This window comes from Neofelis nebulosa, chromosome 10 (assembly GCF_028018385.1).
Source record: "Neofelis nebulosa isolate mNeoNeb1 chromosome 10, mNeoNeb1.pri, whole genome shotgun sequence".
In the NCBI taxonomy this organism is placed as follows: Eukaryota; Metazoa; Chordata; class Mammalia; order Carnivora; family Felidae; genus Neofelis; species Neofelis nebulosa.
This window is the reverse complement of record NC_080791.1, coordinates 68,652,043-68,678,163: the sequence shown is the minus strand read 5'-3', so window position 1 is coordinate 68,678,163 and position 26,121 is coordinate 68,652,043. Positions and strand designations below refer to the sequence as shown.

Here is a 26,121-nt window from a genome sequence, read left to right as displayed (position 1 = left end):
GGGCAGGGACTTTGTGTGGCTCACTGTCGCCTCCCTAGGACCTAGAATATGTCTAGGGTATGATGCGCGTTCAACAAATACTTGCATGGATGAATACATAAAGGAATGAGTCACTTGCCCACCCTAGCTCCTGACCTGAGTCCCTGACACCCTTTCTTCCATGGAAGAGAAAGAATATCTCACCTGGGTAAGAGTACATAACCCTGGGCAGCGCAGAAGGCAGTTCCAGGAGCCAGCAGCTGAGCTCAGAGGCCCAGAGCCCCAGAAATGCCCCTTCGGCGGAGGCTCATACCAGCGTCAGAAGCCCAGCTACATCCAGCCTGGTGACGGCTGGCATCCCAACCTCGGGAGGTTGAGGACCAGACTTCCTTGGCACGGTCCAGACTAGCCAAGTGAGACTCTGAATCCTTCCCGTACGGGGAGGCCAGCCTGGAATTGGGTCAGAGCCTGCCACGGGTTCTGTCCTCGGAATGGATCTGCGGGCAGAGCTTTGCAGCCTAAGACACTGAGGGACCTGAGCCTCTGGGGACAGGGGAGGTCTCTTGGGATCACAAAACGGCTCTCCATCTGGATAAGCATACTTGCCATGTTCGCTGCTGTTCTGAAACCAGTGTCTGCTCCTTCCTCCTTACCTCTCACCTCTCACTCAGCTGGGCCAGCATAAGACTTGCAAGGGTGACCTTTGTCACATAGGAGCCTCACTTAGAGAAAGTTTCCTAAGGAAAGCTCTCCTACTGGTCCATGGTTTGGATGGGGGGACAGGGGCGCGAAGAGCTGTTAAGACAGTCTGTTTCCAACGGCTGATGTGACACCGACCCTCACCCAGCTGTGCCCAGCATCTGCACAGAAAAGTACCATGAGCTTTCAAGAAAGAGACCCCAAAGCCTGGCCCAGGAGCATTGGTGACATTTTCCAAATATTACCCCTGGGTAATATTTCCTTTGAGAGTGCCCAGCGCAGCCCCAGAGAGTCCCGTGTCACCACAGATGCAGGTCCCGCCAGCGGTTTAGGGAAGACGGATCCCCCTAAACCAGCCCCGTGTTTGAGGTTGGAGCAGCTTCCACGGCAAAGAAGAGAGGAAACAATGAGCTTTATAAAGAACCATATTTATTTTTCATTTACAGCATCAAATACCATAAATAAAGCTAAACAATGTTTGCCGTGTGCAAAATACAGGGTTCCGTGTGGCACTGTAAATGACTACCAAAGGTCACAAACATGCGCTGCGATGAGATGGGGGGGTGGGGGTGGGGGTGGCTAGCTAAAGAGAAGGCCGAGAGGGAAGAAGGGCCCCCTCTGGTTGACATTTTATAAAGGGAGGGAGACTCTGCAAGAGAAGACAAGACAAGAGCAATGACTTCGTACTGGCTGGAATCTGCACCGATGCGGTGAGCAGCGCAGCATGCGGGGCTGTGCAGACAGGCCGAGAGGTCAGCGTGGCTCGGGGCCGCATGCAGGACAGACACCACCTGCAGCCTGAGCCCCTGAGGCCTGGCCCACAACAGCTCCACCGTACTTGGCACGGTGTTTCTCTATAAAAGCACTTCGAATGTCCTGCTGCTGCAGGCAGTGAGGCGGCAGGGGTGGGGGAGGGGTGGGAAATGTGTTTTGAGCAGAGCCCCGGGGGCGTGGACACGGGCTGCTTCAGGCTTGGGCTGAACGGAGTCATTCCTCAAAGCCACCCCTGGCCTGTGACAATGATTGCTCTAAGTGAAGCTTCTGCATCATCTGGGGCTTTCTGAGCCAAGGACAATAAGAGGAGCCACAGCAAAGCCCTTGTGTCTGAAGCACAGGCTGTAGCAGGGAAGGGATTTGCTAGGAAAATTGTGATTGTGTGTTCGAAACACAGAGCATGGGTCAGGCTTGCGATGAAGCCTGGGAGCGTTTTTTTTTGTTTGTTTGTTTTTTCTCTCCTTCTTTTTCTTTTCTTTTCTTTTCTTTTTTTTTTTTTACATCCTTCCAGAAAGGGTCACCCATGGTTTTGATCAATAATCTTTATACTAGAATCAATTTAAGACACTTGTACGCATGTACTTTTTCAGAGGCTGCTAGATAAAAGAGTTCTTTTCAAAGGTGAAGAGCCCTCTCTGCTGTGTGGTGTCACAGTTGGGGTCACTGTCCCAGGGAGGTAAGTGGCTTCGCAATGGGAAAGGCACGCATGCAGGCCGTACAGGGAGCCGGAGGGAGGCGGGGTATGTCCCAGGTGTAGACCGGGCAGCCGGCTCAGAGGTGAAAAGAATGAAGAATGGCTTCCGAGCGGAGCACCACCCCACGCTGTTAACCCACCATGCCACGGAATGAGTCCATTAGTATGCGAGACATTCACAGTTAGCACAACCAGTAAGTACCACGGCGGGGAGGACGGGGCGCAGAAAGCGGGTTAGGCATTAGTACCACTCTCTGAAAATCGGCAAGAAAACCAGTCACCTCAGAGCAGAAGTGTGTCAGCCAAGAAGTGGGTGTAGCACTGGAAGGCTGAAACGAACTGATGGCCACAGTGTAAGGTTGGAAAGAGAGAGACAGAAAGGAGAATTTAGTCTGGGGGACAAAGGAAAAAGGCTGATAACACGAAAGGCACAGAAATTGAAGATGAGGCAACCATTAATAAAAGGGGGACGTGCCCGAACAAATCGTTGCTTGCTTTGGTCAGGTGAACCTTTCTGGTAGTGACCACCTCTTTCTCTGCAAGAGAGGATCCGTGCCCCTCTGTTCTCCACTCAGGGCTACGCGCATCCTCGGGAACCCCCTCCCCCCCATATCTCTTGGCCCCAATTTTACTCCAGTGTCTCATACTCATTCTCGAATATGCTGGGGAGGCCGAGAGGCATGTGCCTCCTGGGATCCACCATGGGTCTCGGTGCTGCCCACCAGGAAGGTTCAAAGCCTCAGAACGTACAAACATCTCAGGTTTCTGACAGGCACACCCTGTATCACCAGAGTAATTCAAACCAGTCTCTTCATGGCCGTAAAGGACACTCTGAGAGATGCTCACTCGGGCTTCGTGGAGCATTCCGCAAAGCGTCTCGGCCCAGCCTGAGCCGAAGACAATAGCAATGACACGGCTGCGCATGTGTTCACATCACAACCTCAAGAATTTCCTTTCGGAAACAAAGAATGAAGCAAAAGTTCCTCCCACCACGCGGAATAGTAAAACCCCAGCAAAAATTTGGAAAAACACAACACGAGTCATCAGACTGAGAACAGTTCCAACAAGGACAGAGGTGCCAGTGCCTGTGGACTTGGTCACAGCCATATCCCTGTGTTATCCAAGAACTTCAGGGAAGTGTTTGTAGAAATGCCTCGCCCTCTCTTCCTGCCGTATAGAAACCTATCATCGCAAAGCACTCAAGAGCCCTGGCTCCTAACCCACGACAGGTTCCGTACTTACTTCATCGAGAGGAGACCTCTAGTGTAACAAGGGCACAGAGCCAGCTCCAGCCTGGCAAATGTACACATCCTGAGCACGCTGGTGGGCCTCTCCCGGCAGCCTCTCCATTGTTCCACTAGACCTAGCAGTGGTCATGTCTAGGCAGAGTGGAGGCGGGGGGAGCAGAGGCCTCCTCCGGAAGCCCAGAGTGAAGACCACAGGTAGGCCCCATGCCTGTGTTTGCCCTTAATAGGGCATATTTCCTTTGTATCAGTCAACAAACAGCTTCCACCCCCAGCCTCCCCTGCTAGTCAAGACACAGGAGGTCAGACACATTCCTTTGCTAGGACAGTGTGAAAACAAATGGTGTCGGGCTGTTGTGACCAAATATGCACGGCAGCCGAGCGGCTAAGCAGCCAGGATGTCTGTAAGTAGTGCTCATGGGGCAGATCTCGTGTCCCAGAAATAATACCCTGAGGTGCTAACAAACGCCCTCAGTCCCAAAGGACATGATAGGAGAGGGCGGATTCCTTCCTCAGCCTGACCATTATAGACCCTGAGTGGCCTTGGCTCAGTCTGCAGCCTGGGCTGAGGACCTGACAGGGAGTCCCAGGGGTCATGACCCCAGGCGTCAATGCCACCAACTGACATAGCTCCTCTTCGACATTGCATCAGCTTGATGGAGCTCCGCATGGTCAGGGGCCAAGGGGCTTCCCGTGCAGTGCTCGTTAGTGGGAAGGGATGATGGAGGTTTGTCGCAATCTGCTTGAAACCCCATGGCTCTAAGGCATTTGGCTGTGATTTGGTAGGAGGGGAAAAACCCTTCAGCTCTTATCGTACATCAAAATAAGGCAGCAAAAACACTTTCCGTCCCTCCGGGAGGACAGATAACAGCCAATGACACACTGCCACGTGCTTTTGCAGGCCGTAGGCTCAATTCCACTCTGATCTACTCCTTGCTTCTAAACTGATCATGCTTTCGTGTTGCAAGACACTGTCCCCTGTTGACAAGTGGCATTAGGGGACGTACATCTAAAAGCACTGGTCAGGAGGCAGCATACTCACTTCTGCTTCTATAAAAGCCCAAATCGTTAATGTTGCAGGCAGTGACTATGGCAGCTGACTGCAAGGTAGAAAGGGTTTGTAATATCAGTTAAAAACTTCAAACCGTGTTTAGAAAAATTGACACTCATAGCAAAAAAAAAAAAAAAAAAAGCTTTTTCTTGGCTTATTAAAAGTTAAAAATTGAAATGTAAACCTAGAAATGTGGCTCGCTTTGGTATAAAAGGAGGACAAAGCTATAAAAAACATCCTTCATGTCGTGCTGGCCCCAGCACCAGGAGCAGATGCTCGCCCTGACAAAGTCAGGCGCAGGTGGCCAGCGGGAAACTCTTTGGCTTTGAGTGAACTGGTTATAAAGAATGCTAGGCTTCCTGGCCAGGGCCTTGCTAACTGCAAACACACTGCCGTCTAAGGTGGAAATGTTAGGGCCCTTCGGGGGTGGCTGGCATTTCAGTGGAGCTTGACCGGGAAGCATCTGAGCACCCAGTTGCGGATGGTCTCGAGGGACTCCTCAGACTCCCGGTACATGGAAGCCAGGACCTCGGAGAACACCCAGAGGAGCGGGAGCCCGACGCTCAGGAGCTCGTAAGTGTAGCAGTAGTTGTAAGCATTGTCCCTGAAATGAAGGCCGGCTGCACGCAGGAGTCCCCGAATCCAGTTAAGCAGGCTCTGGGGAATGTGAAGCAGGCCCCATGGCAGCCTGAGAGGCCAGCTTAGCGCCTTCCTAAAGAAGGAATTGGTGATACCTGGAGGGCTGCCTTCAGGCGTGCCAATGGCGGCGGCCGCGCAAGAACTTTCCACAGGAGTGTCCCGCCGAGGGGCCTCTTGCTCTCTCCACGTTCCCTCCTCCTGAGAGGGAGCAAAGGGAGGGCATTTAGGCCATGATTCTCACCGAGGCCCCCTCCCATGAAGCAGACGAAGAGAGCCAACACAAACTGACGATGGCAGACCCTGCATTTTGCAACCAGCCCCCTCTCCCCCGCCAATAACCTCAGCCCCCATGCATGGCTGAAGGGGGGCTAAATATGGGCATCACTTTCCTGGGGCCAAGGTGACCAAGAGGTTCACAGTCCTTCAAAACACACATGTTCTTTACTTTTTAAAAAAAGTTTATTTATTTGAGAGAGAGCGAGGGAGCAAGCAGAGGAGGGGCAGAAAGAGAGGGAGAGAGAGAATCCCAAGCAGGCTCCGCACTGTCAGCGCAGAGCCCGACTTGGGGCTTGATCTCACGAACCATGAAATCATGACCTGACCTGAGCTGAAATCAAGAGTCAGTTGCTTAACTGACTGAGCCACCTGGGTGCCTTAAAACACACGTGTCCTTTGAAAACAACAACAACAACAACTGTTGGGCGCCTGGGTGGCTCCAGTCAGTTAAGCGTCCGGCTTCAGCTCAGGTCATGATTTCACAGTTCGTGAGTTCAAGTCCCACATCGGGCTCCGTGCTGACAGCTCGGAGCCTGGAGCCTGCTTTGGATTCTGTGTCTGCCTCTCTCTCTCTGTCCCTCTCCACTCGTACTCTGTCTCTCTCTCAAAAATAAACATTAAAAAAAAAACAAAAAACAATGTACACATGTCCTTTGACTCAGAAATCCTATTTGTCACGATCTATTCTAAGTAAATAATTTGAAATAGGGACAAAGACATGCATACAAAGATGCCTGTTATAAAAATATTTATAAGGTAAAAATATGACACAGGATAAACCTCATTAAATAAATTATCAACCATCTTTTACAGGCATCCAGAATGAGGCTTCAGAAGAATTTTTAATGTTTGGGGAATGGCTCTCAATATACTGCGAATATATAAAAAGAAGGATATAAAAGCGTAGTGATAGGATTCCAGCTAGGTTAAAATACATTCACAGAGGGAAAAGTCTGGGAGGAAATGTCACAAAATGTTAGTTATGGGTTTCTCAGGACAGGGTGGTGATGAATGATTTAATTTTCCTTGTCTGCATACGTTCATTTATTTCCCCATTTTTCTACACTGAGCCTACAGTACTTGTGTAATCAGAACAGGGCTGTTAAGTTGTGGGTCCTTGCTGGAGGTGGGTGGCCAATCAGGCGGTAGAGAAGGTATTTGCTAAGAGCTGCCAAAGGGGGCGCTATCACAAACTGTCCAAATATGTAGCAGGCTGTCACTTCGCGGACTTCTGAGAGCCTGGGGGGAAAACTTAGGGAAAGGTAGTCTCCACAGAAGGCATCCCTGCATAGAACACTCTGAGGTCCCGAGGGACCCAGGCCAGGGGTGGGGGCAGGGGGACCCTGTAGTCTTCGCATGGCTGGGCATATAGTCTCAGCCCAGTACCTGGGAAGGCTCTTCCAAGCTCCTCGGGGGAAGCTGGCACCACCGCTCACCTGGGAGCTGGCCTCTAGAATGGGGTAAGCCCAGAGGCCTGCTGAACAGGCTAAGGAAGAGGGACCCTCCACACTGCACAGCACAGACTCTCGTGTTTACCTGTGGGTCTCAGTTCCTCCAAAGCCAGAAACGTTGGCCTAACTTGGAAGAGCCCTCGCAAATGAGTTCCTGTCCAGGGGCCTGCCCTGTTTCACCAGCGCTTTCAAGACAAAACATACCTCTCTTTGTTGCTTCAACTCTGCCCGTCTCTTCCTCTGCTGACTGTTGGCTTTACAGTGAATGAAATGAGATTTGCAGAAAAACTTGCCTGTAAAAGAAACACACACAGGCACACACAGGTTTTCTCCTGTAAATGAGAGCTGCAGCAGACACAAGCCAAGGTCAGAAAATACCAATAATGGGAGCAAGCCTAGGAAACCTTAAACTTGGGAAGCAGTTTCTATCACTTGTCTTAAAGCAGCAGCACTGAGATGAGAACCCTTTGCTGCCTCAGAGGCAGGCTGTAGCAAGGCGGGGGGAGGGGTGCAGGGATGCTGGGGACGGGGCCGAAACCCTCAAACACTCCCCAAACCAAACTGAGGCCAAGTCCCTTCCCAAGGGTGGTTGCAAGACTGCAAAACGGACAGCTTTGAATATCAGTACTGTTTCCAGTTCCTGGTCCTTCCTGGGGCCCCCTGGAAGTGGGAAAGGCTTGGAGCAGATAGCGGCAGTGATGGGGAGGAAAAGACCCAGGTGAGACACACACTGGGTCCCTGGCCACAGCCCAGGACCATTGGGCACCTGCCAGAAAAGCCTGCTTTGTTCACCATTCATTACAAGAGTAATAATAGGGACAGTTAATGATGGTAACAACAAGGAAAACTTCTCCAGGACTCACAATATACCAGACACTATTCTGAATGCTTCCCATGAACGAACTCGTGTGAACCATCTTGCAACAAACTTTTGAGCTAAGAACTATGATTACCTTCATTTTACAGATGAAACGACTGAGGGACCCAGAGGTAACCGGATTCCTAAATCCAGGGTATATGGCTAGTAAATGGTACATTCTGGCAGGCCGCTTCTCAGAGGGGAGGTTGCTATTATGATTACTTCCATAATACACACTTTATAAATCACAGCATTGATATGCCATCATTTGTTGGACCCTTGCCACAAGCCAGGTGCGGTGCCGAGCACGTGACTAGGTTTCCAGGTTTGATTCCCCAACCACACGGGGTGGGGGGCGGGGGGATGGAAGGTGGTGAGACTGGCTGAGAACGCATATGTAAAGCACTCGGCACCCAGCAGGTGCCGCCTGGTGCAGGACCGCTCCCGCTCCCGCTCCCGGGTGTCCCTGGCCTGCCCACAGAAGACCTGTCTCTCTAGCAGGATCCCCCGGCTCTCTGACCAGCTCTCCTGAGGACGCTGCATTCCTTGGCAAGTGTTGGGCGTCCCGGAGCCTCCAGAGCACAGAAGCCCAGGCCGCAGAGCAGTGCCGTCCCGGGCCCCCGGGGGGTTACCTTCGTCGCTGTCGAAGGCGTAGGCGGCCAGGCGCAAGGTAGAGGCACAGACACTGCAGCGGAAACACTCGCGGTGGAAGAAGTGGCCCTCTGCGCTCAGCCTCTCCATCACATACACACGCTTCTTACAGAAGTGGCAGGTGTCGCTGCCGCCCAGGTTCAGGGGAAACACCTTCCGCATAGACTCCTAGGGGCACAGGGCAGCGGGAGAGAAGCACTGTGCGTTAGGACGGACACCGTGTCTTGCAATGTGAGGCTGACGCTCTTGGAATTGCCGACCTCAATCGCGGGGATCTCGTGGGCTCCCGTCTGCTGCTCATGTCTCTGCAGCAAAGGGTGAGGTGGGGGAGGAAATGCTCCCAACATAGACCCCAACCCTCCAGGGACTGTGGTCCATTTTGCTACCAGGCTGGCCAGCCGGCAGCAAGGGAGGCCCGGGAGGGGCTCTTCCCAAGGCCGGCTGCTCTGGTTTGGGGGCAGGAGCAGGCAGCCCTCACAAACATGCCTGCCAGGAGATGCGGTCTCCAGGAATCTGTCCTGGGGGTTAAGGGCTGCCCAGGTCTAGAGAGAGGTCCCTGAAAGAATGTTTTCCACATTTGTCCTCCTGCAGTGACTTAGGTCAGGTGAGGAAAGCCTGTGGCATCAGAACTGTTCCAGAGAACTGCAGGGAAGGGAGAGGCTGTGTCCTCTAGCCCCCAGACTGCCAGTCAAATCCCTAAATGCAAGGGGGCAGGAGGAGGAGGAGGGCCAGGCAGCGGTGCACCTGGGGGGTTCTGGATTCCAGGCGGGACGCGCTCAAAGGAAACCAGAACTGTACGGTCCGATGGCTGCCATTGGCAGCAGGCAGCCTTGTTTGGAGAAGGGAGAATTCGAAGGGAGGAGGGTTTCTCCATTACTGGATTCTCAGTCCAGTGCAAAAGGGCTACTCGGACTGGATGCCCAACACTGATGGTAAGGGGTGCCTGGCTACACGGTTGGCCTGCCTGGCCTTTTCACAGAGCTCTCCAGAGCCCTGGACAGCAGGAGAGAGACCCTGCCTTGTGAAATGACTCCTTGGGGAGCCGAGTGAGGTTCGTCTGTCAGAAAATGCAGCCCCCTCAAACCCCGGCTCTGGTCCAGCCCCTTCTCAGGCCTCCCGTCTACGAGAAGAGGGCCTTGGGTGGGCCAGGCCATCCTCTCTGGGAGGTCAGAGCTGGTGTCTGCGGGTGAAGGCTGAGGGGTGCGCATCCTTACCAGGTCTGGAGAGGTGGCCTGGGTCTTAGGTCTGTGATCATTCATGTACAGATTGATCAGGACTTCAGCCGCAGCCCCTATTCCGCTGGACACTTTCCCTACCGTCAGCTACCCAAGAGCAGAGGCAGAGGAGACAGAGACAAAGGTAGAGGCCAGTTAGCACCGAGCAGGAAAGCACGAACAGGCTGGATGTGGGAGAGGGCTCCACACCCACATGCAAATAGCACCCAACATCCCAAGATAGGCAAAACCAGCCTGGAGCGGGCAGCGGGCACTCTGGAGATGGAGAGAAGCACAGAAATGGAACCCCGTGGCCCGGGTGAGCCAGGTGACCTGGAAAACTACCACCATGGGGAGGTGCAAGGCCTCCAGGATTCATTAAGTTCCTTGGTTCACAGATGGGGTAAATGAATCCCGGAGACAGGGAGGGATCTATCCAAGGCCACGGAGCACATACATGCAAGATTTGGAACACTTTCCAGGTCTCCTGACCGCCAGCCCGGTGCCCTCACGCACTAAGGAACCACGACCTCACAGACAGACAGCTGGATGGCAGCCGCCCTTCCCCAGAGACCGCCCCTCTTTGGAGGGCTGTGAGCTGTTGCTTCATGAGCAGTGGGCTTTCCCTGCCCCAGACCACACTTGGGGGGAAGGGTTAAGTCCCCAACTCCACCATGAACCAGTTCTGAGACTGAGCACAAAACTCTCAACTTCTGAGCTCAGTTTCTTTTGTTCAGTAAAACGGGGAAAATGGTGTCTGTCTCACGGATGTGGGGTAAGAACTGAGGGAGAGAATGTATATCCAAGCGCCTGGTGCTTTGAGGGCGGAGCCAGGATGAGCTAGATGAGCTAGACTCCTCCCTCCCTGCTTCCTGAGTTCAGCAGGTCCCAGCCTGCCTTGCAGCCTCCACACACCTAGGGAGCAAGGGTGGTGTCTGACCTGAGTCTCCCTGGGCCTACAGAGCGGTGACTGAAACAGGAGTGAGGAGGCAACAAGAGCGTACTCTTGTTGCCTGCGGGCGCAGGACAACAAGCCTTTGTTCGTCTGTTGTTGCACCCCCTACTGGGAACCCCCAACATGGGTCCCTCAGACAAAGGCTGTAGAATACCAACTACTTCTTGGGGTTATATCAAGACAAAGAGGGGAGGGAAGACAGTGGAGGTGAGATTTACCTGCCTGCCCACACTGCCCTTGTGGGGCTGCCTCCAATGGCCCAGCGTGTGAACTGGCTCTGAGGCACTCTCCCAGAAAGACTCCACGGCGATGCCATGATACCCACGCGCAATTATTGCCTCCCTTGAGTTAGCAGAGACTGAGACTGTACTTTCCAAGGCTTTAAATACAAGCCCCTAATGGGACCTTATTAACCACTTAGCTAATAGGCACTTTGTGCTGCTGAGCTTTTGTGCAATCCTGACTTAAGGAGCAATTACAGAAGCCTGCCGAGGGCTGTAAGGTTGCTGGTGGGTGTCGCCAAACACATCTGTGTCGTCATGGGCCTGCGTGGTTCTTCTACCAGGACAGGGCACCATCCAGGGTCACCTGGCCAGGTAATCCGGGATAAAGACAAAACTGGTCTTTCAGTATGGGCCATAAAGGCTCCTTTCTCCCAGTTGCAATCACAGACCCCACCCCATTTCAGAGGCTTTGCCAAGAATAAGGAAAGCACCCTTAAGAAAGCGGCATTGGGTCTGCATGTGCCCCTCCTAACCTGATAGAAACCATCCCAGGGTCACCACTGGCCAATACCAAGAAGTGGACTGGACTTTCTGGAGAGGTCACAAGGAGACTAGGAGATGGAGAACTAATCTCAAGAGGTGAGGGGGGGGGTCCCCAGAAGCCTACCCTCGATGACCAGTGTGGAGGCAAACATTGCCCTGGGGATTATGGGTTCTCTTCTCTATGTTTCTTGTTAACAGGATACCTTATTGGCTCTAGAAGATTGAGGACATGATCGACAGACATGTGCTAGCTCACTGCTCCTCAAACAATCAGTGGTAAATAACCAGGTTTTACTTTAAAAAAAAAAATCTCTAATCTATTGTGACCTGGTATTTCTGGACACAACACAAGGGAATTGCTAGAGATATGATTGTGCACTTGGTTGTATGGCAATGCCACACTGCTCTACAGGTGTCTAATGCTCACTTTCACTTGCCGTGCTCACTGGGTCACAGACCAGTGCCTGCCCAGGGACCACACTTGGAGTAGCACTGCCCCAGCCAACCAAGGAATTACTAGGCTCTTGGGATGCTGAGAAATAGAGAGATCAATTTGTAGAGAAACTTCCAGAAAACTCATCCTGATATTGACCTCAGAGCGAGATCCAGGGGTTCTCAACAAGGAGATACACCCACTGAAAGACCTGCAGAGGACTAGTCATGAGGACAGCTGACAATTCAGGAGAGTTTGGCCAAATAAAAAGATTTAGCCAAAAATGATCACATCCCAGTCACTAGTTTTTAAAGAACTGGTCATTTCAGAGGGCTGTGGGGCTGCTTTTGCAAACCTTTATGTATCTTTCAATATTCTTGTAATTTTGAAGAATCGGAGTATTTCTTACTACCCTCTTTCCTCTTTTGAATTCTCATTATTTTTTGGTTAATTGACTAGAACAAGCTGGAATGGCTGGACACTTCCAGCAGGCCAACATCTCACATTCCATTAGAATAATCTCACATACACCATTTCCCTTCTGTGAGCCTCAGCTGCCCCATCTATAAAATGGAGAGACCACCTCCATCCTTGCAAGACTGCAAAAAAGGGTCCCCATAGAACCTGGGCCACACCTCACATGGCACTGGGCTCCCAAGAAGCACTTGGCAGATAGTTCAAAGCACTGCCGTTGGGGTGGCTTTACACTTCCATGTTCTGGAACTTCTCTCCTTTCTTATATGGCCTTCACTCTGAAAACCTCTAGGTTGCTTGGGTTCCCTCCTCTGTATGAGTAAGACCAATACAGCCCAGCAGGGTGAGTGCACCGGCTTCTCTTCGATGAGTCAAACATGGTGACAGGACTCTTGTCACCAGCACGATCCCAGAGGCTGCAGCAGATGGCTGGACACCCCCCCCCCCCCCCCCCCCGCCACAAAAGGAGGCAACCCTGGCAGCCTGAGCTCAGAACAGGACAAGCCTTTCTCACCCTGCTCTCCACTCCCTTCTGGTTTGCACTCGCTAATGTCATCACTGTGTTTTACTCATGTCTACACTCCGGGCACAGGGCATGTGCTCTGAAGGAAGGAGGAAACAGGTTCCTGGGCCCATCTGTGGCCAAACAATGCTAACGTCCCCTTCCGCCTCCCCCCCCACCCCCCACCACCTCGGGCCTGGAACTCAGCCAAGAATACCAGGTGTCTGGGCCGGGCTTCTCCACAGAGCTGGGTCCCCATGACCACCTGGCCTGCTGTGAACATCATGAGGCCCACACGGCTCAGGCAGGGTGAGGAGGTGTTTCCAGGGCCTCCAAGCTGAGGGCTCACCGGAAGAGGAAGTTTTGACAGGCAGGGCCAGAGAAGGTCTCCTGGGCATATTTGGGCTGACACTCCTCTCTGAGGAGTCCCTGCGTGAGGAACATCATAGGACAGGCGGTGGGCCTGCATGCCCAGGGATACGCTCAGGGCATGGGGGAGAGAGGACAAGGATCGAAACCACCTTGTTTTGAGGAGGTCCAGAAATTATACCCTTGGAATTGAGACTCAGGCAGGCCTTTGTGGCTGTGACCTCCCAGTGGGCACCCACATCTGCACCTGTGTCCACTGGTGCCAGGCACCGTGCTGTGCCCATCCGTGTGCAATGCTCATGGCCTTGCGAGGTGGGTCTCATAATCCCCCTTCGCAGATGGGAGAGCTGAGATTCAGGGAGGCTCTAACTCACCTGAGGCCGCACTGTTCTTAAGTGGCTGGGATGGAAATGGAAACCTGAAGGTGACTTCTTTGCCTTTAGAAAGAGAGGAATCAACATGCATTTCAGGTAAATGAGCTTTCTTCTGGAATTCTCCTCCACTGGGGAAAGAGTATGTTTACTGGATCCTTCAGGCATGTTACATTGGTCAGTTTATGGCAATATTCCTGTCACCCTCAGGGCTAGCTGCCGTCACCTCCATTCTATAGGTTGGGAAACTGAGGCGCTGAGAGGCCCACCAACTCATTCAAGGTCACACAGTGAGTACTTGGTGTTCTGAACCCAAGTGCGACCCTAAGCTCATATTCTTCTCCCTGCAGCGCCCTGCCTCCCTGAGACACAACAGCACTCTGCTAACTAAAATTCCCCATGTTGGGATACACATAGTACACTTCCAAAGGCACTCTTATCCCAGGAAAAAAGAGAAAGACGATGAGGTTGAGGGAGGCCTTGAGATCTAGGCTTGTCTCAAATGAAACAAAGACATAGCAACCAGCCAAGACTCACCTAGCTTTGCTCCAATGTACAAATCTCTGCAACAAACCCTGCAAATCGAGTTTTGGAACAAATAGCCCCATGTAGAGAAAGCTCCTTTTGCGATGCGCATTGCTCTTCTGACCCAGGAAGACTGACCCACAGTCCCCTCTTGCCCCGCTGCACAAACACTCAGCCGCCATCTTGTTCTCACAAGAGCTCACCAGCCTTGGCAAAGGACTGGCAGTCATGCCCCCCTGCTTGAAAAGAGAGGTTAACTAATGGTTGATTGGGGGCCAGTACCACCACAGGAGGGCCGGTCTGATGGGATGGATGAGTCGAATGGTGCTGGGAACATACGAGTGGACATGATCCCTAGTCCAATCCTTGGAAGACAAAACTCTGGTAAGGATCTAGATCCTAAATGAGAGGACCTAAGGAAGCCATGTGACACCATTCAGGCCAAACTCCCAGTGGCATCACTGAATCTTAGAGCAAAATATCCACCTGAGAAGGCAGGCAAGTGGAATCTGAAGGCAGAGCCCTGGCCACATATCTAGGGACTGGTGATCCAAGTTTGTGTCCCTGTGAGGAACACGTGGTCCTCATACGAGTTTGGCTAGGTCTGCTCCCAGGTGGAGGTGGCTATCCCTGGATCCTCAGAATTGGAGTGTAGGGCTCTAGGGCAGGAATAGAGACACGGTGCCTGCCTGAAGTTTGCCAGGGACCAAACATCAGTCTCTAAGTGCATTTTCCTTCCTCTGGCTTCCCTGAATGGAGGCCAGCTTGCAGCCCTGGGCAGTGAGAACAGCCCATAATCTGCTGGAAAGAAGCACTGAGGCCTCAGGCTCTCTCCAGGGGAGAGGCTCCCGGAGCTCCTTCAGGACTGAATGAAGTAGTTTGTCACCAGGCTGTCACTTACTTTAAGGGGCAGCCAACCCTCTCTTCAGAGGAGGCCATCACCCTGCCAGATTCTGTACATGCACAAAGTCCAGTGTTGAATCAGTGGTAGGGTGGGGCCCAGGAGAGGGAGGGATATTGGTGGTGTGTGTGGGGGGGAGTGCAGGGCCACTGGCCATATCCTCTCCAAGAATGCTTGAAACTTGGAATTCACCACTCATTCCTAACTGTCTACAAGGGCTTCACAGTGAGATCTGAAGGGTATTGTGAATGCTGAGTCCAAACTGGGTCCTTTTTACAAATGGAGAAACCAAGGCACAAAGAAGGTGAGTGGCTTGCCCAATGTCCCAGGGTGGCCCTTTCTAAGAGCTCTCCACTCACTGCCAGCCACCCTATGACAGGCACATCAGCCTGTAATTAATAAGCTCAATTATACTATCGCCTGATGGTCAAGGCTGGCTAGAGAAATGGAATAAGAATAAGAAATAGGGGTGACTCTTCTACCACAACCTGGTAGAAACAAGGAACAGAGCTGTAGGGGGGAGCAGAGGGCCTGAGATTGGCCATCTCAAAGCCCACTCTACTTGCGGTTCTCCATGCTCCATGTGGAGCTCTATGCGGTCACAGCCTCTGGGCTGGTGCCTCTGACAAGGACTCCATTCACACTGGGCTGGGGTCAGGAGCGCTGGGTACCAGTCGCCTCTCTGCACCTTTGTTTTCCTATCTGTGGCTCTACTCTCGCTCAGTTCTCTTTCCCAGGAAGAGCCCTCCTACCACTCCATTTTAAATTCCTACCCGTCCCCAGCCTGCCAGGTCCCTGCTACCTGCTATAATTTTTCCATAGGATGTACTGTCTTGTCTTCTGATGTACTGTACAGTTTATTCACATATTATATTATCATTGACCATTTATTTCAACCTACAAGGATATAAGCCTCACTGGGGAAGGAATGTAACTCCATTGAGGCCTATCCCAAGAGCGTGAAGTGCCTAACACTGAGCTGTCTGTTGTTTAATAGATGTTTGTTGAATGGCTGAATGTTCACTAACTGCCTTGCTTGATGGGTGACATTGGTTTAAAGCTCCTTGAAGAGCCCAATGGAGAAGCAGCCGAGGGCTCCAGTGGAGCATGATGAAGATGTGACGGGGAACGTGCCTATTGACGTTGACAGACGTGACAGAAGTGCCTCTGTCAGACCCTGGTGGCCTCGCCAGCACTTAGAGATCAAACACCTACTAGAAATCAAGTCGGGGAACTTGGGAAGGGTGGTAGCTTTTCTTGTCCCAGCTCTGCCCTCAGGCCAGGCCACCATGAGCATGAAAGAAAAGCAGAGACAAGAAGGGACCTTGACCAGGGCTAACTGAAGAGCGGCTGAGCGGGAGAGAAGCACGGTGTGGGCCTGGCTGCCCAGCCAGGAGCACCAGCCACTGCCTGCTTGTGCCCAGGCAACCTCGCCCCTTCTCGTCCTGTCATGGCTGCCACAGCAGCAAGTACCATCCCCACCAGGGGAGGCTCCTCTCCCAAGCTGGGCAAAATGGCTGCTCCGCAGCCTTGGTGATGGTGATGACAAAACTGCCAGTCTCCACCCAGAGAGCTCACTATCACATGAGCCAGGAACCACTCTCTTGTTGATGACAAAATACAGAAGCCCAGATAGGTCAGGAGACTTAAGGTCAAACAGCCGACCAGTGGCTGACCTGGAACAAGACGCTAGGTGTCTTGGCTATGGCTATCTTCCATGGAGCTGGAGGTGTTTGTGTTTCTCCATGTCACCTCTCGCTGCCCTTCCAGGGGGTCATTCACACCCACGACTGGGACTGTGGAGGAGTGGGGGGCTGATAATATTCCTTGCTCCTTTCTTAGTGATGTTCCCTGTACTCTTCTCCCCACAGCAGTGGGAAGTCACTGGGGGTGGGACTCCCAACTACAAACCGAGAGACAGCTCCTCTTGTACACTCAGGTAACATCAGGTGTTTGAGCTTTAGCTTAAAGCACGGGAGCAAAAGAGCAGTAACTGTGATGGGGGACATTCAGCCTTGCACGCCCAGACGAGCCTGGGGAGCTAGATGGACCAGATGTGTTCAGAGGAGCACAGTTTGCAAGGAAGGGACCAAGCTTCCTCATGAGCAACAGCTAGACAAAGTGGGCTTCACATCCATTTTCAGGCTCATCTACTCTAGGGGCCAAGCTTCCCAGAGACCACCCCTCTCCCACCCCCACCTAGAAGTGTTCTCAGCACACTCAGTGACAGGAGGACAAGGGGGAAACCAGAAATTCCTCCACAACCACAATCTAAAAATTGTTCAAGGGCGCATTTCATTATCTACCTAAAGTTCGCTCCCTTACCCCCGCTCCAAGCCGACCTCTGCACTGCTACCTGAGTCAGCCTTCTAGAACACAGAGCAGTGGCTTCTGTGGCTATAAGAGGACAGAATGAAACCCCTTAATACCAAGAGTGGACTGACTCTCACCCTCATCCTCCACACTCCCATAAATACTTTTATTCCCAAAGCAAGTTACACCAGAATTCTCTTTCCGTTCACGCAAGCCCTGCCTGCCTTCCTCTGCACATGCTAGACCTTTCTGAAATGCCCTTCCCTTTCTGTGTAACCTTCGACACTTGTTTCCCATATTGCCTACTCTGTGAATCCTTTCCAGACTTCTCCCCCTCCCTGGGTTCGTATAAACTTGCCCTTTCTGTGCCTGGGAATTAATGGATAGTGTTGACAAGTAGTAGGTTCGCCGTGTGAAGCTGCCATTTTGCTAGGTCAAAAACAACCAAATACTGGCCATCTCCTATGTAAAATGTTACTCATTTCTATGCTGCTGTGCTGTTCGTCATCAAAACTGGAGTAAAAGGACCGTGCTGCCCTCCCCCTGTCTCGCCATCCGGCACGCGGTGGCATATGGTGGGTGCCAAGATGCACAGCACTGTCCGGCAAGTTTTTGTGCGCTGCCTGTTCTGCTTTGGGGCTTGCTCCAACACAAAAACAAACGAATCCGGGACTGCTGTAAAGCATCTTACAAACCCTCATCGCCTCCAAAGCAAGCTCCTGGCATTTGTCTGCACAGGGTGGGCAGAGGAGAAGATCTCAGAACATGCAGAGGGTGGGGGAAGCTAATGGCACGGGACGACTACCTTTCTGGCAGGAGAAACAGAGTCAACAGTCGATGGAGAGGAAGTAGCAGCAGGATCAGGAGATGGAAGGCAGGAGGGAGAAGCCGGAGGGTGCTCGGGAGACAGATCTTTAGAAAGTAGTTTATTCTGCACAGAACAGAAACAGAGGAAGCTGTGATTATCCCTGGGGCGTGCACCGTGATGCTCGCCTCCACAGTGCAGCCCCATGCCTATGCATTCAAGGACGGGAAAAGAAATCCAGGCCTGGGTCTCAGGACAAAAAAGAAGCCTCGATCTTTGGAGCCCAGCAGGACCGCCTGGCTCCCGGGTATACGGCATTCTGCTACAACTATTCCGGTTCCCTCGTCACACCAAAAGAGCTGCAGCCGCTCCGTCCTAGTCCTGCGTCCGTCTGCTCCAGATACCATCGCTAACACCTGACGCTCTCACTCTGGAGTTTGGGGTCACGTAGCAGCTGCAAACTTAGGAAAGGAGAACCCTGGGCTACTGTGGAGGCTGGCCCCTGGGCCCCAGAAGTGAACTAGATGCAAAGCATCCCTCCACTGTCAGTGACTCTGACAAGAAGCAGAGGACACAGGTCTGGAGGAGATGGAGTGAAAACAGCAGAGGGGTTATGTCCTAGGGACCAGGCTGCCTGCGAGCGGTGGGGGCGGGGGGGCGCCTTATGCACACATCCACTGTGGGGACCTCACTATCAGCTCTTCCCGCTCCTCGCCAGCCCTCGCTCTTCTCTTCAGTGAGTTTCGAAAGGAGTACCTGGCCTGCAGGGGGCTGCGCTTCCCATTCTCAGGCAAAGCCATTCTTCTTGGCTGATGCCGCCGTTTGGGAAAGCAGAGCACAGGTTACAGCCTGTGGTTGGCCCCATCACTCAGAATCTCCCCGGTTGGGGCCACGGGGAGATTCCCCCATCATGCCTCCCAACGTCATGAGCAACTTGTCCTTCACGGTCAAGTCACTGTGATGTGATTCCTGACAGGCCAGCTCTCCTTCTCCGTGTTGACTCTCAGGACGCTCAGAGCCTACTTGGACCCCTCTAGGATCTAAAAGCATTTGGTTCTGTTTCCTTTGACCTGAGCCCACTTTACTACCTCGCTTTTCCCTTTGTCATGATTTATCTACATATTTTTGCATCTTCTCATGTGGGCCTTTTTTAGATGCCGGTCCAAGTTCTTGCAAAGTCAATAGCTCCTCATGCCATGGAAGGAGGAGGGGGAGGGTCTGAAGCTGCACAGACTGAGTCGTGGTCACTTTGCTGGATGTCCAACATGTGGTCACTTTGCTAGATGTCCAACATGTGGATCCCTGGGTGGGGGAGGGGGCTCTGAAAGCCCCTTGTTTACCTGTGGGAAATCCCCATGTCCAAACATGGAGGCGAGGTGAGCCGCCTTCTCCTTAATGTTCTTTTTGTGAAATTCCCTGTTGGCCAAGTTCTGAGCCCTCTTCTGCAGGCCAGGTGAGAAAGAGGAAAGAAAAAGAGACAGCAACAGAGACCGTGAGGGTCAGGAGAGAGGTTGGGGGTTTGGGGGGTAGGGGCAGGCTTGTCTCGGCGGGACAGAGGGGACAGGGAGTGAAGAGGAAGAGGAGGAACCCACTGTGGGCAGAGGGAGGAAGGGAGGGAAGGAAGGCACCCCCAAACACAGGCAGAGGAGGGGCACGGAGCAAAGCTTTCACCTGGAGAATCCTGTCCTCCACTTGCTGCAGCCGCCGCAGCACCCCGGAAAGGGCCATTGCTCCCTGGCAGGCAGAGGGCAGAGCAGGAGAGCTTCCTGGCCCACCCAGCTGCAGGTCAGACTTGGCTCTGGCTCTCCAGGGTCTGCTCGGGCACTCGCAATCAGCAGACACTTGCTTTAGCTCTCGGAGCACGTGCCCCGTCACAACCACCGAGGGGAACTGGGAGAGAAGGAAAATCAAGCTTCCTTCCCGACTGTGGCCCATTCACACCCACCCCACCATAAGCCATCCCCAAGCTGACCAGGGACAGAGGGCACGGCAGGTGCCACCATCAGTCAGATTCCCTGTTAACCCGGGGTCCCGACTCTCCACCGTCCGACATCCTCAGTAACGATACACAGTCTCAGGCCTCCCCCCCCCAACTCACCGGAACAAGACCTGTACGAGGCTGGTCTCAGTCCCAGCTGCACCGAGGTCACCTCAGACACTTAGAAAAAGTAACCCAAGTTTGGCCCCACCCCCTGGGGGTCTGGTTTAATTGGTCTGAGGTGGGTTCCAGATATTTCTGAAAAACTCTCTAGGGGCGCCTGGGTGGCTCAGTCGGTTGAGCGTCCAACTTCGGCTCAGGTCATGATCTCACGGTCCTTAGGTTCGAGCCCCGCGTCGGGCTCTGTGCCGACAGCTCGGAGCCTGGAGCCTGCTTTGGATTCTGTGTCTCCCTCTCTGTCTGATCCTCCCCTGCTCGTTCTCTCTCTAAAATTGGTAAACACTAAATTACGAAAAAGAAAGCTCTAGGTGATCGTGATGCTCACAGACAGAAAGCCGCTGGAATACACCCACACGGGCCTCGCTCGGCCTCCACCACCTGGAGCGACACAAAACTCCTGGTGCTGATGAGCCGCTTCTGAGTACTGTGGTCACAACAGTGTTTCTGTTCCAATTCCAAACCCAGAGATGCTAGCTGGAAAAAGCCTCAGCCCGCGGCTGCCAGTCGCCGCCCCGGCCGGTCCTGGTCTGCTCGGGCACCGAGGGAGGCCTTCGCCACATCCCAGCCTCACCCCTCCAATGGTGCGCAGCCAACCGGTCACCTGAGCTCGGCCCAACACCACTGCCGCTTATCCATCCGTTTTGAAATCTGCCTATTCAAGTGGTCTGCAAATAAAGCTACGTATTCCGGAGCTTCACACAAAATCCCCCACGCGGTACAGCCGGTTCTCGCCCGAGCAGATGCAGCATTGAGGGTGTAGTCGTTGGGCAGATGTTACTCCTGACTGGCAGGTATTTCCAGATGCTGCATGCCTGGTTAGTCTTACCTATAAGGGCGGTCACCCCAAGTTGTGTCTGCCTTCCCAGAGATTCTACAGTCAGCCCTACATGGGCTGCACAGCCAGCCACTGACCCCGCCCCTCGGGGTAAAAGTCCCCTCTGACTTCAGCACAACAGCGTCCACTGGAAGGAGCCCTACCTGCCTTTTCAGAGGAGGTGATGGGCCGGGTGTGGGCTCCTCTGGCCGGGGGCAGCGAGAGTTAACAGGTGGGTCAGAGGAAGAGCGCAGGACAGGCTTACCTATCCCTGAGATGCGGCATTCCTGGGAGGAGGAAGGGAAGTCCAAAAAAGCAGCCACGGGAAACATGAAGGAAAAGGTGAGTCAGACTGAGAACGTGGAGGGAGGAGAAGAGAGGTGGGCAGAGACAGCACCCCTGCAAGCTGGGCCTTGCTGGGAAACCTGAACCCTGGCTCTCCGTCCATGTGAACAAGTCCTGGAGTCCCCTTCTCTTGGACAACGTGTAAATCCCAGGGAGGCCTTGCTCTTGGCTTAGACCCGGGGCACTGGGCCTGTGCCGCCAGGCCATGCCAAGCCAGGGTGGCCAGCCCTCGAGTCCTCCTGGAACTGGCAAAGCTCCCGGAACACTAGATGCTACATTCCTTCTGATGGAAGAGAACCCTCAATGACACTTGGGGACTTCTAGGGGCAAAGCCTCTAGGGGCAATTGAGAGAAAAAAAAAAATTCAGAGAATTGTAAGTCTCGGGAAAACGGCCCCCTTATAGCAACAAAACTTGGCTCCCTGGGGAAGGTCGGTTTGTCCCGGAGGGGGCGTGGTCCACCATCAAGGCCAGACAGACATTTATGATTGCCTGTAAACCCAATCAACCAGGTGTTCTCTAAAAGGGAACCAATCCCCTCATCCCAAGCTCTTGTAATTTGACGGCGGCATCCCAAAGGAATTCAGGGGAGCAAAATGAACCTCATGCAGCTCAGACCCTGGAGTCAGAGTCTGGAGAGCAGTCAGCGCAGTGTGCAGCCTGGCCCACGGCATTCTGCCTCTTTCGGCCTCACAGCCACCCCTGCTCAGACACAATGGCCCTGCTAGCCTGACCTCAGTGAACATGGGAGAGGGGATGCCAGAGAACCCTTGGGGAGGGCTGGTCCCCCGGAGCTTAGACCCGTGACTCAGTTTCCCTTGGTTTGCACATGTCTTCTCACTCTGGCCTTAGGCTCCTCGGCAGCCGGCATCTCAAAGATGGCTGCAGACCAAGTCATGGTTACAAGGTGGAACCAAATTCTGGATTTCTCCTCCAGTGCAGAAGAGGCATCAGCAAACTATGGGCCCCGGGCCAAATCTGGCCTGCTGCCCGTTTTTGTAAATTCAGGTTTGTTTGCACACAGCCACGCACATTCGTTTAGGTATTGCCCCTGGCTGCTGTCATACTACTGGGACAGAAATGAACCGTTGTGAGAAAGATAGCATGGTTCCCGAAGCCTAAAATATTTGCTAGAGCCTAAACTTGCTATCTGGTTCTTCTTGGAAAAGTGTGCCGACTTCTGATCTAGAAGGAGCGCCAGTCTCACCCGAGCCAGGCCTGGCTGGCCTACCTGAAAATCCACCACTAGCCTCAACTGGCTTCTGCTTCTGGTTTCTGCTGGCTTCTCAGCAGGTTCTGGTCACCAGGAAGGCAGGTCCAGCGAGCATCTGACAGGACTCACCTGCTTCATGAGCGAGGGGTTCCGAGAGTTCTCCTCAAACTTGGCCAGCAGCTGACTTGCCATGGACTTGACTTTGTTCTGATTTCCACCTTCTTTATTGCTGCCGCACTCTTGACTGGAGCGCAGGCTCCGGGTGGAAAAGGTTGAAGGCTGCAAAGGCCAAATTGAGTACATTGGTTGTTGGATCCTGGCACCCAGATATCAGGAAGGGGCCTGGGGACTCAAGACGGGGGACTAGTTTCCTGAAGAAGGAAACCATGGTCCGAGGAAGTGAAGCAGAAGCAGGAGGTGATGCCCATTGAGACAATGCTCATATCTTCCCAAAGGACAGGCGCACCCACCTGGGAGCCAGACAGGGTTTGAAAATGGACTCACTTCCTAGCCCCGTGACCTTGGCAATTTACTTAACTTCTCTGAAGTGTCCTCATCTGTCAAATGGGAGCATAACCCACTTCCTCTGGTTGTTGGAGAACTCCAATACAATAATGAAGTGACAAGCAGAACAGTTTTCTAAATACACCATGTGGCATCAGAGGTGAAGGGTCGGGGGGGATGGGGGTGAGGAAGCAAGAGGCAGTATCAGTCAGGCAAGGCACGGGCCTTGGACTTCTTTCTCCTCTCTCCTCTGCACCCCAATCCCAACTTCAACCAGCCCTTCTCTGTTGTTGCTATCTTTAAAAAAATACCTTTTAATCTGGAAGTAATTTTATTTTTTTTAAGTTTATTTACTTATTTTGAGAGAGAGAGAGCAGGGGAGGGGTGGAGAGAAGGAAGAAAATCCCAAGCAGGCTCTGCACTGACCTCACGGAACCCGATGAGGGCCTCGATCCCATGAACCCTGAGATCGTGACCTGAGAGCCAAAACCGAGGGTCAGACACATAACTGACTGAGCCACCTAGGCACCCCTAGAATAATTTTAGATTTACAGAAAAGCTACAAAGATAGCACAGGTAGTTCCTATATACCCTCACCCAGATGCTTCTAATGTTAGCATCTGGAATAACCATACTACCAATCCCAAAACTCAGAAATTAACCTGGCACAATTCTATTAGGTAAGCTAGAGACTTGATTCAGACTACTCTAGTTTGCCACCAATGTCCGTGAGGTTCTAGGGTACCGGTCAAGGTCCCACATGGCATGTGGTTTATCACGTCTCTTCAATCACCCTCATCTGTAAGAGTTTCCCCATCTTTCTTTGTCTTTCATGACCTTGACAGTCTTGAAGGAGACTGATCAGCTATTTTGTACAGGGTCCCTCAAGCTGGGTTGGTCTGCATGTCTCCTCATGATCAGAGTAAGGTTGTGGGTTTTGGAGAAGATGCCACAAAGTTCAGAAGTGTCCTCCTTGCTTTATATCAGGGTAGGTGCTATCAGTGTGACCATTACTTGGTTATGCTGTTTTATCAAAAGGTATTCCATGTAAGACTTCTTCGGCTCATCCTCTAAATACTAGAACCTGGAAAATAACTGGTGTTCATGGAAAGTCTTCTCTCCTTACCACAGAATCTGCTCCCATAGGCCTCAGAAGTAAATACCATCATATCTGGTGGGCAGTCTGCTTTCCCAAGGGGGCAATGAACCTCCTTCAAAGGAACAGATGTTCTCAAGACGACTAAGAAATGTTCATTTAGCAGAAAGTCATGGGAAGAAGCAAGCTAAGGTCTAATGATTTTTTTTTTTCTTCTGAAGAGTCCCTAAGAGCCCCAGGGGAAACCTTGTAGGCATATAGCCACTCTGAAGTGTTAGACAAACACAGAGTCACTCCGACTTCAAAGTACGGAATGTAACTGTGCATATCAATACAGGCTTGAGAAGAAGAGGGTAGGTTTACTGGAGTGGTCACTGTTTGCACAAGGCCAAAGTGGGCCAAGACACTGGGTCACAGACTGGCGCTTCTCAGAGGTTAATGGGCATACGAATCACCAGCGGCTCTCTTTCAAATGCAGATTCAGATTCTGGGGGCGTCTGGGGGAAGGGACACTGCATTCCTAACCAGCTGCTAGGTGATCCTGCTGCTGTTGGCTCCTGGCTTACATTTTGAGCAGCGAGTATTTGGAAAGAATTATTCCTTAGTTAAATCTGACTTTAACAAAATGGCTGGCTCCAATCACAGTCCAGCAACATCTCAGATGGGGCAGGAGTAACCAGATTTCTTCCCACACTCTGACTCCTGTGTTGCCATCTACAGAAAGAGCACAAACACTCCCTCAAATGAGCCACGGATGAAAGGCAGGAGCAGACTTCCACGTGAGACATGCATCACAGGCAAGCCTCTAGGGAGGAGGGAGGGGCAGATCACAGGCACTGTAAGTGAGAGCCAACACCCCATACTGGGGAAAGTGGGAGGTCTCTCCTACCCAGCCTCTGCTTCCTCTGCTCAACCACCTCCCTATTCACTGGCTTCTTGCGCACGCAAGAGCCAAGAGACAGAGAAACAAACTCTCTTGAAGGGATCAAAGAAGTTCTAGAAACGGTTTGGAAAAGGGTGATGTGAACTCATTGGATAAAATGTATTTGTACACATTTTAAGACATGAGCTGAACTCCAGGCTTCCTTGAACAGAGCTCATCTTTGCCCCTTCCAGAAAATGCAATGAACAATAGGCAATTCCCCCACCCCCCCAGGTTGGGCCTCGTAGCTTTCTTTGTTATAAAGGTCACTATGTTGAGAACCAGTGTCTGGATCCCGGTCAAGGCTTCCACATGAAGTAAGTCACAGACATGAACAACAGTGTCCTAAAAATATACAGCAATAATGCACCTTCATCCACATAAGGTAAAGTCTTTTCTAAGTCCTGTAACTCAGGTATAAATGTATTATACAAACTGTCCCGCATGCCTTTGGGGCCTAATTATGACATCTGCCGATACGCTAGCTAAAGCCGGCATCCTACAGTTCGCTGACAACATCTATGCTTGTTTTTGTGGGGTTAGGACAGCTTTTTCAGATGGTATGAGTACCTCCGGTCTCTTTAAAGAGCTTCCTGGGGAAGCAGGAACGGATACTCTCTTTTTGGCCAGATCGATTTTTCAGCAGGAGGCAGACTGGTGCTTGGTTTGGACAAAGTAGCTTGTAATTTTCCACTTTGACCAGAAGGTGGCACTTGTGGGCCCTGGGACATCTGCCTTAAGGACTAGAAATGCGTAAAACAAAAGGTAGAAACAATGACTGGGAGACAAGAGGGGCTGCTGGTGCCCTGTTCCTACTTGCTGTTAATAGCGATGATATATTGATTAACACAGGTGCCAGATATCATGCTCGGCATATTATATACACTCTCTTATTTAATCTTTAAAAATCCTGCAAAAGTTCCATACATTTCAAATCTATCGCCTGCATTTCACAGACGTGAACCACAGCCGGAGAGGCTCTGTTTCCCCAGGTTACACACCTCGTAAGTAGTGGAGGGAGGACCAGAACCCGATGGTTTATCCATCAAGCCAAGCTTAGAACCAAGTGGTTCACGAGAGAGGAAAGAAGGAAGGGCCAGCACTGTGGCCACTGGCCGTCAGGC

At 52.3% G+C, this 26,121-nt stretch overlaps 1 protein-coding gene across 16 annotated transcripts in view; it reads right to left on the bottom strand.

Moving 5' to 3' along the window:
• MICAL2 (microtubule associated monooxygenase, calponin and LIM domain containing 2) overlaps positions 1-26,121 on the bottom strand; it is a 225,088-nt gene that overhangs the window by 81,141 nt on the left and 117,826 nt on the right. For 7 of the 16 annotated variants that reach the window (XM_058688266.1, XM_058688260.1, XM_058688259.1 and 4 more), the window contains 10 exons: positions 22,605-22,754; positions 21,083-21,205; positions 19,618-19,836; positions 19,287-19,388; positions 17,947-18,072; positions 13,406-13,468; positions 9,532-9,639; positions 8,299-8,485; positions 7,012-7,100; positions 5,176-5,278 (listed from right to left, as the gene is read on the bottom strand). In XM_058688266.1, coding sequence (XP_058544249.1) covers positions 5,176-5,278; positions 7,012-7,100; positions 8,299-8,485; positions 9,532-9,639; positions 13,406-13,468; positions 17,947-18,072; positions 19,287-19,388; positions 19,618-19,836; positions 21,083-21,205; positions 22,605-22,754 — 1,270 coding nt within the window. Of the gene's footprint in view, positions 1-1,085; positions 2,486-5,175; positions 5,279-7,011; positions 7,101-8,298; positions 8,486-9,531; positions 9,640-13,405; positions 13,469-17,946; positions 18,073-19,286; positions 19,389-19,617; positions 19,837-21,082; positions 21,206-22,604; positions 22,755-26,121 lie in introns of those variants that run through there. The other 9 variants (XM_058688272.1, XM_058688273.1, XM_058688263.1 and 6 more) reach the window with 9 other exon arrangements.